Here is a 16662-nt window from a genome sequence, read left to right as displayed (position 1 = left end):
TCACTTTCTGCTTCACATTATTATTTTAAGAGGAATATGTAATGCACCAAATTTATAAAATACATCGGCCAAATCAGAAGGGAAGAGAAACTTTGGAGGGAGCGTCCTTTTTGAGGTAGCTCTCGAGACTAGAGTATTATAACTAGGCTAACACTACTGATCAGTCCACTGTAGATGGAGTGATCTGTCCATAATAAGTCTGGCACCAGAGACAGGATAGGCTGGGCCTTAAGTTTAGTTAATTAACAAGTCTCTACGTGTTCAACATTAATTGGTTCAATTTAAAAAGGCATGGGTTTTGTTGGTAGAGGAAATCCCATAAGCATTTATAGTTTTATTGGTTAGGGGTAAATCAGGTCCCGTACTTTAACCAAAAGTGGATATAGTGGCTCTCGTATCTACCAACCATAATGTTTAGGCCAGATTAATCTATTTTTACCCGTGGGCATTGCAGTACCAAAGATTTTGTTTCCCCTAAGGGGCGTCCCTATAGTGGCTGGTTAATTTAATTTCTAATGAAGACTCTGATTAACATGGCATTATATTTTTTCAGTTAAATGCTGTTTTAAAAGCATAGAAAACATGCCAATCTTTGTTTGAGACTTTATTTCCCGAGACCATTTAGACAGTCATACAATGCTTTGATCTTATCTTTATCAAATGATCCATAAAGGGACTACTCTGAACATTTCTCAGAATACTTTTTACACCACTTACGTACATCTACGTGTGGGTATACAAGTTGTATATATATTGTTTTTTCCATTGTTTATCAAATCTGTGGGGCGACGCACAATTGGCCTAGTGTCGTCCGGGTTAGGGAGGGCTTGGCCGGTAGGGATGTCCTTGTCTCGCGCACCAGCGACTCCTGTGGCGGGCTGGGTGCAGTGCGCGCTAACCAAGGTTGCCAGGTTTCCTCCAACACATTGGTGCGGCTGGCTTCCGGGTTGGATACGCGCTGTGTTAAGAAGCATTGCGGCTTGGTTGGATTGTGTATCGGAGGACACATGACTTTCAACCTTCGTCTCTCCCGAGCCCGTACGGGAGTTGTAGCGATGAGACAAGATAGTAGCTACTAAAACAATTGGATACCACGAAAAAGGGGTAAAATTAAAAAAAATATATTAAAAAATTGTTTAACTTGGGTCAAACAATTTGGGTAGCCTTCCACAAGCTTCCCACATTAAGATCTATATTTCATAGGACTTCATCGTTATTAGAACTTATGGGTTGAAGTTTTTTTTGTGCAGATGATCAGATATTCAGGTCGGGTGATTTTTGGCCAATTCCCCCTGACAGAGCTGGTGTAACTGAGTCTGTTACGGTGAGTGAATGAGGACCCAAAAGCGAACTAACTTAAACAGAGCTTCTTTAATAACCAAACATAGGTAGGCTCAGATAGACCGGCAGATTCCGACAGGACAGGACAAGGTTACAGCAAACATGACGATAGTCTGGCTCAGGCATGAAACACAACAAACAAGAATCCGACAAGGACAGGAACAGAAACAGAGAGAGATATAGGGACCTAATCAGAGGGAAAAAGGGAACAGGTGGGAAACGGGGTGAATGGGTAGTTAGAGGAGACAAGGAACAGCTGGGGGAAAGCGGGGGAGAAAAGGTAACCTAACAACGACCAGCAGAGGGAGACAGGGTGAAGGGAAAGGACAGAAACAAGACACAACATGACAGTACATGACAGTACCCCCCCACTCACCGAGCGCCTCCTGGCGCACTCGAGGAGGAAACCTGGCGGCAACGGAGGAAATCCTCGATCAGCGCACGGTCCAGCACGTCCCGAGAGGGAACCCAACTCCTCTCCTCAGGACCGTACCCCTCCCAATCTACGAGGTACTGGTGACCACGGCCCCGAGGAAGCATGTCCAAAATTCTACGGACCCTGTAGATGGGTGCGCCCTCGACAAGGATGGGGGGGGGGGGGGGGGGAAGACGAGCGGGGGCGCGAAGGACGGGCTTGATGCAGGAGACATGGAAGACCGGGTGGACGCGACGAAGGTATCGCGGAAGAAGAAGTCGAACTGCGACAGGATTAATGACCCGAGAAATACGGAACGGACCAATGAACCGCGGGGTCAACTTGCGAGAAGCCGTCTTAAGGGGAAGGTTCTGAGTGGAGAGCCAAACTCTCTGACCGCGACAATATCTAGGACTCTTAGTTCTACGCTTATTAGCAGCCCTCACAGTCTGCGTCCTATAACGGCAAAGTGCAGACCTGACCCTCTTCCAGGTGCGCTCGCAACGTTGGACAAAAGCCTGAGCGGAGGGGACGCTGGACTCGGCGAACTGAGATGAGAACAGCGGAGGCTGGTACCCGAGGCTACTCTGAAAAGGAGATAGCCCGGTCGCAGACGAAGGAAGCGAGTTGTGGGCGTATTCTGCCCAGGGGAGCTGTTCTGACCAAGACGCAGGGTTACGAAAAGAAAGACTGCGTAAGATGCGACCAATAGTCTGATTGGCCCGTTCTGCTTGACCGTTAGACTGGGGGTGAAAGCCGGAAGAGAGACTGACGGAAGCCCCAATCAAACGGCAAAACTCCCTCCAAAATTGAGACGTGAATTGCGGACCTCTGTCCGAAACGACGTCTGACGGAAGGCCATGAATTCTGAAAACATTCTCGATGATGATTTGTGCCGTCTCTTTAGCAGAAGGAAGCTTAGCAAGGGGAATGAAATGAGCCGCCTTAGAGAACCTATCGACAACCGTAAGAATAACAGTCTTCCCCGCTGACGAAGGCAGTCCGGTGACAAAATCTAAGGCGATGTGAGACCACGGTCGAGAGGGAATAGGAAGCGGCCTGAGACGGCCGGCAGGAGGAGAGTTACCGGACTTAGTCTGCGCGCAGACCGAACAAGCAGCCACGAAACGACGCGTGTCATGCTCCCGGGTGGGCCACCAAAAACGCTGGCGAATGGAAGCAAGCGTACCCCGAACGCCAGGGTGGCCGGCTAACTTGGCAGAGTGAGCCCACTGAAGAACGGCCAGACGAGTAGGAACGGGAACGAAAAGAAGGTTCCTAGGACAAGCGCGCGGCGACGGAGTGTGAGTGAGCGCTTGTTTTACCTGCCTCTCAATTCCCCAGACAGTCAACCCGACAACACGCCCCTCAGGGAGAATCCCCTCGGGGTCAGTGGAGGCTACTGAAGAACTGAAGAGACGAGACAAAGCATCAGGCTTGGTGTTCTTAGAGCCCGGACGATAAGAAATCACGAACTCGAAACGAGCGAAAAACAGCGCCCAACGCGCCTGACGCGCATTAAGTCGTTTGGCAGAACGGATGTACTCAAGGTTCCTATGGTCAGTCCAAACGACAAAAGGAACGGTCGCCCCCTCCAACCACTGTCGCCATTCGCCTAGGGCTAACCGGATGGCGAGCAGTTCGCGGTTACCCACATCATAGTTACGTTCCGACGGCGACAGGCGATGAGAAAAATACGCGCATGGGTGGACCTTGTCGTCAGAGAGGGAGCGCTGAGAAAGGATGGCTCCCACGCCCACCTCTGACGCGTCAACCTCGACAACGAACTGTCTAGAGACGTCAGGTGTAACAAGGATAGGAGCGGATGTAAAACGATTCTTGAGGAGATCAAAAGCTCCCTGGGCGGAAACGGACCACTTAAAGCACGTCTTGACAGAAGTAAGGGCTGTGAGAGGAGCTGCCACCTGACCGAAATTACGGATGAAACGACGATAGAAGTTCGCGAAGCCGAGAAAGCGCTGCAGCTCGACGCGTGACTTAGGGACGGGCCAATCAATGACAGCTTGGACCTTAGCGGGATCCATCTTAATGCCTTCAGCGGAAATAACAGAACCGAGAAATGTGACGGAGGAGGCATGAAAAGTGCACTTCTCAGCCTTCACAAAAAGACAATTCTCTAAAAGGCGCTGGAGGACACGTCGAACGTGCTGAACATGAATCTGGAGTGACGGTGAAAAAATCAGGATATCGTCAAGGTAAACGAAAACAAAGATGTTCAGCATGTCTCTCAGGACATCATTGACTAATGCCTGAAAGACAGCTGGAGCGTTAGCGAGGCCGAAAGGAAGAACCCGGTATTCAAAGTGCCCTAACGGAGTGTTAAACGCCGTCTTCCACTCGTCCCCCTCCCTGATGCGCACGAGATGGTAAGCGTTACGAAGGTCCAACTTAGTGAAAAACCTGGCTCCCTGCAGGATCTCGAAGGCTGAAGACATAAGAGGAAGCGGATAACGATTCTTCACTGTTATGTCATTCAGCCCTCGATAATCTATGCAGGGGCGCAGAGACCCGTCCTTCTTCTTGACAAAAAAAAACCCCGCTCCGGCGGGAGAGGAGGAGGGGACTATGGTACCGGCGTCAAGAGCTACAGACAAATAATCTTCGAGAGCCTTACGTTCGGGAGCCGACAGAGAGTATAGTCTACCCCGGGGGGGGGGTGGTTCCCGGAAGGAGATCAATACTACAATCATACGACCGGTGTGGAGGAAGAGAGGTGGCCCTGGACCGACTGAACACCGTGCGCAGATCGTGATATTCCTCCGGCACCCCTGTCAAATCACCAGGCTCCTCCTGTGAAGAAGAGACAGAGGAAACAGGAGGGATAGCAGACATTAAACATTTCACATGACAAGAGACGTTCCAGGAGAGGATAGAATTACTAGACCAATTAATGGAAGGATTATGACAAACTAGCCAGGGATGGCCCAAAACAACAGGTGTAAAAGGTGAACGAAAAATTAAAAAAGAAATGGTTTCACTATGATTACCAGAAACAGTGAGGGTTAAAGGTAGCGTCTCACGCTGAATCCTGGGGAGAGGACTACCATCCAGGGCGAACAAGGCCGTGGGCTCCTTTAACTGTCTGAGAGGAATGTCATGTTCCCGAGCCCAGGTCTCGTCCATAAAACAGCCCTCCGCCCCAGAGTCTATTAAGGCACTGCAGGAAGCTGACGAACCGGTCCAGCGTAGATGGACCGACAAGGTAGTGCAGGATCTTGAAGGAGAGACAGGAGTAGTAGCGCTCACCAGTAGCCCTCCGCTTACTGACGAGCTCTGGCCTTTTACTGGACATGAAGTGACAAAATGACCAGCGGAACCGCAATAGAGACAGAGGCGGTTGGTGATTCTCCGTTCCCTCTCCTTAGTCGAGATGCGGATACCTCCCAGCTGCATGGGCTCAGCACCCGAGCCGGCAGAGGAAGATGGTAGTGATGCGGAGAGGGAGGCGACGGAGAGCGCGAGCTCCTTTCCACGAGCTCGGTGACGAAGATCAACCCGTCGCTCAATGCGAATAGCGAGTTCAATCAAGGAATCCACGCTGGAAGGAACCTCCCGGGAGAGAATCTCATCCTTTACCTCTGCGCGGAAACCCTCCAGAAGACGAGCGAGCAAGGCCGGCTCGTTCCAGCCACTGGAGACAGCAAGAGTGCGAAACTCAATAGAGTAGTCTGTTATGGATCGATTGCCTTGACATAGGGAAGACAGGGCCCTGGAAGCCTCCTCCCCAAAAACAGATCGATCAAAAACCCGTATCATCTCCTCCTTAAAGTCTTGATACTGGTTAGTACACTCAGCCCTTGCCTCCCAGATTGCCGTGCCCCACTCACGAGCCCGTCCAATAAGGAGAGATATGACGTAGGCGACACGAGCAGTGCTCCTGGAGTAAGTGTTGGGCTGGAGAGAAAACACAATATCACACTGGGTGAGGAACGAGCGGCATTCAGTGGGCTCCCCAGAGTAACGCGGCGGGTTATTGATTCTGGGCTCCGGAGATTCGAAAGCCCTGGAAGTGGCCGGTGGATCGAGGCGGAGATGGTGAACCTGTTCTGTGAGGTTGGAGACTTGGGTGGCCAGGGTCTCAACGGCATGTCGAGCAGCAGACACTTCCTGCTCGTGTCTGCCTAGCATCGCTCCCTGGATCCCGACGGCTGAGTGGAGAGGATCCGAAGTCGCTGGGTCCATTCTTGGTCGGATTCTTCTGTTACGGTGAGTGAATGAGGACCCAAAAGCGAACTAACTTAAACAGAGCTTCTTTAATAACCAAACATAGGTAGGCTCAGATAGACCGGCAGATTCCGACAGGACAGGACAAGGTTACAGCAAACATGACGATAGTCTGGCTCAGGCATGAAACACAACAAACAAGAATCCGACAAGGACAGGAACAGAAACAGAGAGAGATATAGGGACCTAATCAGAGGGAAAAAGGGAACAGGTGGGAAACGGGGTGAATGGGTAGTTAGAGGAGACAAGGAACAGCTGGGGGAAAGCGGGGGAGAAAAGGTAACCTAACAACGACCAGCAGAGGGAGACAGGGTGAAGGGAAAGGACAGAAACAAGACACAACATGACAGTACATGACAGAGTCAGGGCTTTTTCAGATCTGCCCACAAATTTTCTATAGGATTGAGGTCAGGGCTTTGTGATGGCCAATACCTAAACTTTGTTGTCCTTAAGCCATTTTGCCACAACTTTGGAAGTATGCTTGGGGTCATTGTCCATTTGGAAAACCCATTTGCGACCAAGCTTTAACTACCTGACTGATGTATTGAGATGTTGCTTCAATATATCGACATCATTTCCCATGATGCCATCTATTTTGTGAAGTGCACCAGTCCCTCCTGCAGCAAAGCACCCCCACAACATGATGCTGCCACCCCCATGCTTCACGGTTGGGATGGTGTTCTTCGGCTTGCAAGCCTCCCTCTTTTTCCTCCAAACATAACGATGGTCATTATGGCCAAACAGTTCTATTTTTGATTCATCAGACCAGAGGACATTTATACAAAGAGTACAATCTTTGTCCCCATGTGCAGTTGCAAACTGTAGTCTGGCTTTTTTTTATGGCAGTTTTGGAGCAGTGGCTTCTTCCTTGCTGAGACGCCTTTCAGGTTATGTCAGCATAATTTTCTGGAATTTTCCAAGCTGTTTAAAGGCACAGTCAACTTAGTGAATGTAAACTTCTGACCCACTGGAATTGTGATACAGTGAATTATAAGTGAAATAATCTGTCTGTAAACAATTGTTGGAAAAATTACTTGTGTCATGCACAAAGTAGATGTCCTAACCGACTTGGCAAAGCTATAGTTTGTTAACAAGAAATTTGTGGAGTGATTGAAAAACGAGTTTTAATGACTCCAACCAAAGTGTATGTAAACTTCCGACTTCAACTGTACATATGAAGTGGATAAAATGGTATGTAAACATTTTTTTAAGTGACAGTGTTCCAAATGACAGTGTTCCATGTTTATGTACATAGGTAGCAGCATCTAAGGTGCAGGGTTGAGTAACCGGGTGGTAGCCGGCTCGTGACAGTGACTAATGTTCATTGCAGCACTGTGGGAGGAGGCCGATTATTTAACAGTGCGATAGAAGCTGTTTTTCAGTCTCTCGGTCCCAGCTTTGATGCACCTTTTACCGACCTTGCCTTCTGGATGGTAATGGGGTGAACAGACCGGGAGTCGGGTGGCTGAGGTCCTTGATGATCTTTAAACCTTAGGGGTCAAGCCGAATTTCTTCCGTTTCCTGACGTTGAAGAGGAGCTGTCACGCCTTCTTCGCTACACTGTGTGGGTGGATCATTTCAGATTGTCAGCAATGTGTATGCCGAGGAACTTGAAGCTTTATACCTTCTCCACTGCAGCCCCATCAATGTGGATGGCGTGCTCCCTCTACTGTCTCCTGAAGTCCACAATCAGCTTTTTCCTTTTGTTAACATTGAGGGAGAGGTTATTACCTCTGTAAGCCCATCATGCACATTCAACAGAGGTTATCAGCATTCAGTTCACTCTTCTTACACCGTTACACACGTAGCACGCGCTCCATCAGGTGTATCTCACTGACCATCGCTAAAGCCAACACCTCATTTGGCCACCTTTCCTTCCAGTTCTCTGCTGCCTGTGACTGGAACGAATTGCAAAAATCGCTGAAGTTGGAGACTTTTATCTCCCTCACCAACTTTAAACATCTGCTATCTGAGCAGCTAACCGATCGCTGCAGCTGTACATAGTCCATCGGTAAATAGCCCACCCAATTTACCTACCCCATCCCCATACTGTTTTTATTTATTTACTTTTCTGCTCTTTTGCACACCAGTATCTCTACCTGCACATGACCATCTGATCATTTATCACTCGTGTTAATCTGCTAAAATGTTTATTATTCGCCTACCTCCTCATGCCTTTTGCACACAATGTATATAGACTCCTTTTTTCCCCTTTTTTTCTACTGTGTTATTAACTTGTTTATTGTTTACTCCATGTGTAACTCTGTGTTGCTGTCTGTTCACACTGCTATGCTTTATCTTGGCCAGGTCGCAGTTGTAAATGAGAACTTGTTCTCAACTAGCCTACCTGGTTAAATAAAGGTGAAATAAAATGAAAAAAAAAAAATGTAACATCGTCCCCCCCATCTGACTCCACACTGAAATAACAATTTGCTAATTGCCAATGTCAGGCTGGGTCTGTAGCTCTAAGGCCGTATTTAGACAGGCAACCCAATTCCCATCAGATCATTGTCAGAGCTGATCTGATTGGTCAAAAGACAGAATTGGGCTTCCTGTCTAAATGCAGCCTATTTAGCCAATAATTAAAATGATCATTTATTAGCTAGCTTATAAAGTGTCTAATTAAGTGGCTCGTTCCTAAAAACAGGTAGCTTAGTACTCAAACTCTGGAAGAACTTAATCTATTCTTTATTTTCTAGTTTAAAAACTTTTTTTCTCCCCAGTTGGTAGTTTTACAGTCTTGTCCCATCCTGCAACTCCACTACAGACTCGGGAGAGACGAAGGTCGAGAGCCATGAGTCCTCCGAAACACGACCCTGCCAAGGCGCACTTCTTCTTGACACACTGCTCGCTTAACCCAGAAGCCAGCCACACCAATGTATCAGAGGAAACACCATTCAGCCTGTAGGCTGACTTTCTATCTTCAGAGGCTTGAACATTTTTCTAATAAAAGATAACCTTTTGACCAACGACCCCAAAAGTTCTATATAGAAACCGAATTAACCATTTTTTCTAAGTGGGGTTCAAGCCCAGTCAGTGGCAAGTGAAGGGAGAAAGTGAAACAAATAATCTAGCACAGTGATGCTGGTTATATGAACCAATTACTGTATTTTTCCCTGTTTGAAGCAGTCCAACTGTAGATTTGTACAACAGATTCTGACCAAAGTATCTAAATTAGTCACATTGTAGACATATCAGATGAAATGTTAAAGAACAGAATATCACAATGTTTTTTCATCAAATGTCAAGTAAGGAGCTGAGCAATCACAAGACATTACTTGAACATATGGCTATAGTCAGATTAGAATCAAAGGATTCACTACTTACCCACTGGGCACACACTGATTGAATCAATCATTTCAATGAAATTACGTTAAACCGATGTGGATTAGAAGTCTGTGGCCAGTGGGTATCTTGTCCATTAATTTGGAGTTGTGGCATAGCTTATATTTTCTATTAATTTAGATATAAAATATCAATAGAACAATAATCATCAATAGAGAAATTGTTTTATTTTTGAAACATTTCAAAGTAATAAACATTGCATTAATATTCACAGTGACTCACGCAACTCAAGAAGACAACAACAACAAAACAACACAAATATAACAGCAAATGCAAACCAGTAAAATTACACTTTACTGAAGTAATAAATGGAAACAGACAAACAAACAACAAGATTTTTTTTTTAAACTCCCCGACGGACACAGGTGCTGCCCTGTAGATCTGTTGTCCACGGCTTGTTTTTGAGTAATTGTATGAATATCCCCTGTAAGACAAGCAGGGTACAAAAGATTGGGCAACAATGATTTCTTTGACTAGTTCATGTAACAGATGGGAAATTGTTAGCTAACTAGTGTTGGCTAGCCCATCACCTGCCTGGAGACTTGAGATAGCGTTGTCCTCTCTTTGCCCAACCAAGACCATGGTTTTGGTAGGATAATGGTTAGCTTGCGCGTTAGCTTTGGGAGTAGGAAGTGTCTTTGGTTGCATCCCAAATGGCTATATAGTGCACCACTTTTGACCAGAGCCCTATACTGCACTATATATAGGGATTAATGTGTAATTTGGGACTCAACTTTGTAGGCGCAATTACTCACCCTGTTGGTGGTGCTGATGGACCTCTCTTACAGGAACAGCAGAGCATGACCCCACCTAGAATGGCCGACCTGTATAGACCTGTACCCAGCTCAAACCTACAGGGACAGAGAATGAATCAACTTTACGTGTGTGTGTATAACCAAATCAGAATGATTCCTTCAATAAAATGTTTTTATTAACAAGGTTTTAATTGATTGGTTGAGGATCTAACTAGAATGCCAATTCCCAGGCAGTACCTTCAGCTTTTGGGATGTGTATTCACCTTACTCCTGCAAGGAATGGATCATGGAACTCCTGCACCACCCGCGCAGCGTACCATGACACAGCAGTCAAGGTGGAAAGACCTGCAGGAGAGGCAGATTGAGATGGTTGATAAACGGCAGAAGAAAGAGAGATGCGGAGTGGGGGGGAAGAAGAAGCGAGAGAGAGAGATTGGTACTCAGGTGATGATGCTGGCAGTTGGGGACACACCTGATAAGATGAACAAGCTGCCGCAGGACAGAGTGATTTCGCCCTTGACCTGTTCAGAAGTGCTGCCGATCTCTGTGCATTTCAGCCCCCGCACTGACACAATGATGGACGCTAGACCCAGGAGCAGAGCGATGATCATCAGGGCTCGACATGCCTGTATGTAATCTGACCACAGGAAGAAACAGAGTTCCAGTCAACAACAGACATTGGATCGATAGAGGGCCTGAGCAGACTGGGCCTTGGAGTCAATACGGGAAATGTGCTCAACTCTATCCCCTTGCGTGTCTCACAACACACACACACACTAAAGAAGGCATAGCAGAAATTTTGCAGGGTGTGCTAGTGGGACATGTTGCCTAAAGAAAATAAACAGACTTCAATTGATGCTATCAAGCAAGTACTGGTGGCCTTTTTTCATTGTTAGACACCGCTAAATGCCTATTTCAACTTCCTGTATGTCAACTACAGAACACACAAACAAATGGCGTTAAATCAGATATAGGGTGTGTCTAATATACAGAACTGTAGCAATACATGGATCATTCATGTTTTCTGAAGTGACACTCCATTGAAAATATGAAGACAGATTGTGTTGCTCTTATTCTTAAAACATTTGGCAACATCAGGAATCCAACAAAGCGGACTAGTTAAGGTTGCTGTATGTAATTGACTGACCTTCACACAGCAAAATCGCATCGCACAACATTAACCATTTGTTTAAGAGGGAGTGACAGAGGAGCAGGAAACTTTTCCCTTTAGAGTTCCCTTTGACAAGGGGTGTCAAACTCATTTGCCAATAATGTTTGGGACAGGTTTTGGAGATTATCTATTGGTCCAGTTTGGAAGTAGCAGTCAGTCCAGAACCTACCAGGCAGAGCGAGCATAGACTCAAAGTCTTTCCAGTTCCTAATGCCGGCGCTGTTCTCGGCACACGAGTGAAATAGATTCTGGAACTGACGTGTGGATACGATGACACTGACAGACACTGAGGACATCTTCCAGTAGTCATTGGCTAGTGAGGAGCCTGTGAGCAGGCAGCTTGCTACGCACAACAGGAACCCAGTTAGTTCCACCGCCGTCGACATGATCACCCAGAGCACACACACACACAAGTGTAGGAAAAGGCTTCTAATGGCTTGAGGTTGAAACCCTCAGACACACAGGATGATTGAAAATGGCCTCACGAGATATGTAAGTTGTCCTATGTTCCTGCTTGGTGTCCAATGTGCTGGGTGTCTGTTGTCTTGTTTCAAAAGCAGTGATAAGTGATAAGAGGCAAGTAAAAACCATAGAGGCTTCACCTATAAGGTGACAGTGACAAGGGTTTTGAGCTTAGGGGTAGTCTAAGGAGATAAACAATATGAAAGATTGGTTAATCGAAAGCAATGACACTGTTTGACTTCCTCAACTATTAAATCAGGAGTTTCACAATAGATACCTGCCATTGGTATCTCCTTAGAATATGCTCACTATTATTTTCAGGTTAGACAAAACTCTTTTATTCTCTCTCTGTAACAATGAAAGTACTCTGACCTTTGGTGGTAAGGTGACTACGGTTCTGACTTCAGTTCTTCATTCTTATGAACATGTGGTTATCTAGGAGCCTGTTGCTGTGTCATAGAGGTGAAAGGAAACCAAGGTCAGTGTGACTGTCAATGATTGACTGAGCGATCATACAATGATACATACTTGTGCGATTTACATCCAGAGTACTTTCATGGCCTGAAACTGAGACCATATGGCATGCATTCTTCAATCCGGAGGTAGCCAGGTGAAAGTGTCCGTCACATTGGAAAGGAATTCAAAAAGACTACCGTACTACAGTGTCCATTATGAGAACAGCTTCAAAAAGTCCTGCTGAGGCTGTCCTAATATAGAAGCTGTACTACAGGCATGCTACAATTTATTTAACAGATACAGTATGTCAGTCTCAACTACACAATACTTTTGTAACGCAAATACTTCTTTAGATCTTTGCTCAGTTTCTTAATTAATTTGTGCTGTATGGACACTTATCAAAGCAGAATATTCACCTTACAAATGTAAAACTGCATCAAGAGTCTAAGGATTTTAATGTAACTGCTAGGGTCACACTGTTGGCTGGCATTTGTTAATCGAAAGGCGCCTTTGCAATGTTTATATAGTGCTTTTGCCCACAAACCAATGTCCGTGCATACACACTCCTCATTTTGGAACTTGAGGCATCTACCAGGGAAGGAAGTATGTCTTTGTGGTATCCGAGGAAGATATTTGACAGTTTATACCCTGTTGTAAAGTACAGGAGAAGGGGGATCTTTCTCCCCCTTTAGTATCAAGCAAAGGAATGTCTTTGTTAACAGACAGCTTTTCTCGACAAAACTCTAACACGTCCAAAACTGAATACTGGATCAATATTTCTAACATAAGAATGTGGGGAATGGTCAGTGTGGTCAGTATTTTGTTATATCATTAACACTGGTATAAAATAAATACTGTAACTTGGAAAGTATATCCCCTTTATCTGTCAAGTTTCCATCCAATGTTGTGCATATAATATGGAAAATTATTGACGTATATTTGTTAAGATATGAATGTGATTTTAGGAGGGATAAGAGAATCTCCTATCTACTGTTCATAGTAAGTAGCCACGCCCTGAATGAGGTCAGAGAGCATGTCAGACTGACGGAACCGTCCCCTTTTGACTTGAGTGCATAAAAGGATTGCCCACAGAAATTAACAGTAGACCAGGAAAGATGGGGAGTTGCAGCCCAAGTCTAAAGTGGTTTAAACGCTGAATCTCAGAGACCAGGAAACATGAGGTGAGAGCTACATCTTTGAAATGGTTGGAACTTTAAACCTCAACATGAGGTGAAGAAATAAACTCACCTTCTTTTAGACCAGAGAGACGGCGAGCTGCAGCTCATGTCCACCGTGGTCCGAATCCTGAATACCAACACGAGGGGTAAAATAAATTCCCCTCTCAGACAATCACTGGTACAGCTGATTAGCTGTCCTGAGTCAAATATCTCAAACTCTTCAAACCATCCTACTACTCTTGTCAAATCACACATGATTCCTTATTCCAAATGGGCAGCGGTTCATGTGCAAACTATATGATAAATGTGAGGATAGTTCTGAAAAGTATCGACGATGAGTGTCTTTTTCTCTTGCTCCATGTTGTTGTGTAAAAAGCCACCGTATTGTAAAAGTCCACTAGGGACCTTTGTCTCATGTATTAAGTGTATATGTTATCCTGTTATTATATAGTTAGCTAGTAAATACATAATTAAACCAATTTGTGTAGTACTGAATCAAGAGTAAGGATTCAGTTTTTGCAGATGGATGAGATTACAACTGTTCCGAATGATGATATGATAAGAGATAATGATTATTAAGATGACTGTTTATTGATGTGATAGGTAAAGACATTTAAAGTTTAATTCAAGATAACTCTTTAAACGACCTCTTCCGTTATACAAACAATAGCCCATAATGACAAAGCAAAAAAAGTTTTTTTAGAAACGTTTGCTAATTTATATATATATATATATATATATATATATATATATATATATATATATAAATTATATTTACATAAATATTCAGACCCTTTACTCAATACTTAATTGAAGCACCTTTGGCAGCGATTACAGCCTACAATCTCCTTGGTTATGACGCTACAAGCTTGGCACAACTGTATTTAGGGAGTTTCTCCCATTCCTCTCTGCAGATCCTCTCAAGCTCTGTCAGGATGAATGGGTGTTGCTGATCAGCTATTTTCAGGTCGTGTTCGATCGGGTTCAAGTCCGGGCCACTCAAGGACATTCAGAAATTTGTCCCAGGCCACTCCTGCGTTGCCTTGGCTGTGTGCTTAGGGTCGTTGTCCTATTGGAAGGTGAACCTTCGCCCCAGTCTGAGGTCCGGAACGCTCTGGAGCAGGTTTGCATCAAGGATCTCTATGTACTTTGTTCTGTTCATCTTTGCCTCGATCCTGACTGGTCTCCCAGTCTCTGCCACTGAAAAACATCCCCACAGCATGATTCTGCCACCACCATGCTTCACCGTAGGGATGGTGCCAGGTTTCCTCCAGATGTGACACTTGGCATTCAAGCCAAATAGTTCAATCTTGGTTTCATCAGACCAGAGAATCTTTTGGCAAACTCCATGCGGGCTGCCATGTTACTTTTACTGAGGAGTTGCTTCCGTCTGGTCACTAAAGGCCTGAAAAAGCCCTGATTGGTGGAGTGCTGCAGAGATGGCTGTGCTTCCGGTAGGTTCTCCCATCTCCATAGAGGAACTATAGAGCTCTATTAGAGTGACTATCGGGTTCTTGGTCACCTCCCTGACCAAGGTCCTTCTCCAACGATTGTTCAGTTTGGCTAGGCGGCCAGCTCTAGGAAGTGTCTTGGTGGTTCTAAACTTGTTCCATTTAAGAAGGATGGAGGCCACTGTGTTCTTGGGGACCTTCAATGCTGCAGAAATGTTTTGGTACCCTTCCCCAGATCTGTGCCTCGACACAATTGTTGCAGGAATTTAATTCCTCTGTTTTAATTCCCAATTAAAATTAAACACTGTCAATTCATAAGAATTTGTAAGATCCTTATTTTATAGAGATCGACAGAGCCCGGTCTTAAAGTCAAATAGCAGCCTTTATTCACGAGTACTGAACACGATACAGTTTACCACAGGTTATAAACTGAAAATGACGTCATTAGTTTCAGCACCAACCCGTGCCATCTCCGTTCCAGTACAAAGGCTGTATGGTTCTCACATCGTCTCTCCCTATTAAGATCATATAATTTATAAGTCAAGGTCTTCTTGTGTAGATAAGCATTCTAGCCAGTCTGAAGATATCGTTCATTCATTTCTACCAAGGAACAGACAGTCATTGTTCTAACTCTTGACCACATTCACACACATTATATTCAGTACTGGGATCAAGAAAGAAAACTCATACATATACAGCAACATAATAGTATTCTGATTAGTACATATACAGTAACATAATAGTATTCTGATTAGTCAGTCCTGATTGAAATGTATACATAATTAGTCATCATTGATAAAAATTCCCTTAACAACAACCCTGTCTCGAAGCTCTACAGACAACTTCTTCGACCTCATGTCTTGGTTTTTACTCTGACATGCACTGTCAACTGTTGGACCTTATATAGACAGGTGTGCGCCTTTCCAAATCATATCCAATCAATTGAATTTACCACAGTTGGACTCCAATCAAGTTGTAGAAACATCTCAAGGATGATCAGTAGGAAACAGGATGCAGCAGAGCTCAATTTCGAGTCTCATAGCAAAGGGTCTGAAAACTGTTTTCGCTTTGTCATTATGGGGTATTCTGTATAGATTGCTGAGGATTTTTTTGAACATGGTTAAAACTATAGTTTGGATGGTCAGTTCATGCATCCATGGCGCTCTTTGAATTTGAAAGTGGTTACATTTCTCCAACAACTTTCCTCCGCTGTTTACCAAAACTATTTTGTTTTTGTTTAAACTAAAGATTGGCCCTTTAATACTCCATGTGAGTATTGCACTGAGCCCTCCATGTGTCTCTCAACTGGTAGCCCCAGTACAGTCTTGTATCTCTGGCACTGCACAGAGCCCACAGGTCATTCACAGGCCCTCAAACTGCCAGTTGTTGGTTGTGACAGCCTGAGAGTGGCTGTGGACCCTCCAGGAATAGGAACTAGTGTCGCTGTTCTCCAGACACCAGCCCATCACCCCTAAAGACAGACCCAGGACCTGGAAGGCTAAAAGCTTAGTGGTCAGTCATGCTGCCTGATTTACTTGGAAGAGAGAAGGCAGAACAAAATGTTTTTGTTATGTAGTAGTTATTAACCTACAAACAATGAGTGTTAGCTATATCCCAGTTGGCAAAACTGGTTGCACTGTCGTCAATATGATGTATTTTATGTCATCATGGTCAGATTGTATGATGGTTGTACAAAGACGTTTTGTTAATGTGGTTTTAACAACCAGGAAAATACTTTATCTGAACTACCGACATACAGTGCCTATACCCTTTGACTTATTCCACATTTTGTTGTTGTAGTCTCATAGTCTCTCGATTTTCTCACCCTACACACAATACCCTA

At 45.0% G+C, this 16662-nt stretch overlaps 1 protein-coding gene across 1 annotated transcript; it reads right to left on the bottom strand.

The window, feature by feature from the left end:
• Positions 1–10359: 10359 nt before the first annotated feature.
• Positions 10360–16336, bottom strand: LOC110507041 (claudin-15-like; the record flags this gene model as incomplete). The annotated part of the gene is made up of 4 exons (XM_036964626.1): positions 10360–10446; positions 10574–10756; positions 11442–11615; positions 16183–16336. Coding segments are annotated over 4 exons (597 nt in total), but the record flags the coding sequence as incomplete, so codon positions are not given.
• Between the last annotated feature and the right edge of the window lie 326 nt (positions 16337–16662).

The sequence above is a fragment of the Oncorhynchus mykiss genome, chromosome 27, assembly GCF_013265735.2.
Source record: "Oncorhynchus mykiss isolate Arlee chromosome 27, USDA_OmykA_1.1, whole genome shotgun sequence".
Lineage (NCBI taxonomy): Eukaryota > Metazoa > Chordata > Actinopteri > Salmoniformes > Salmonidae > Oncorhynchus > Oncorhynchus mykiss.
This window is presented reverse-complemented; position numbering and strand designations above follow the sequence as displayed.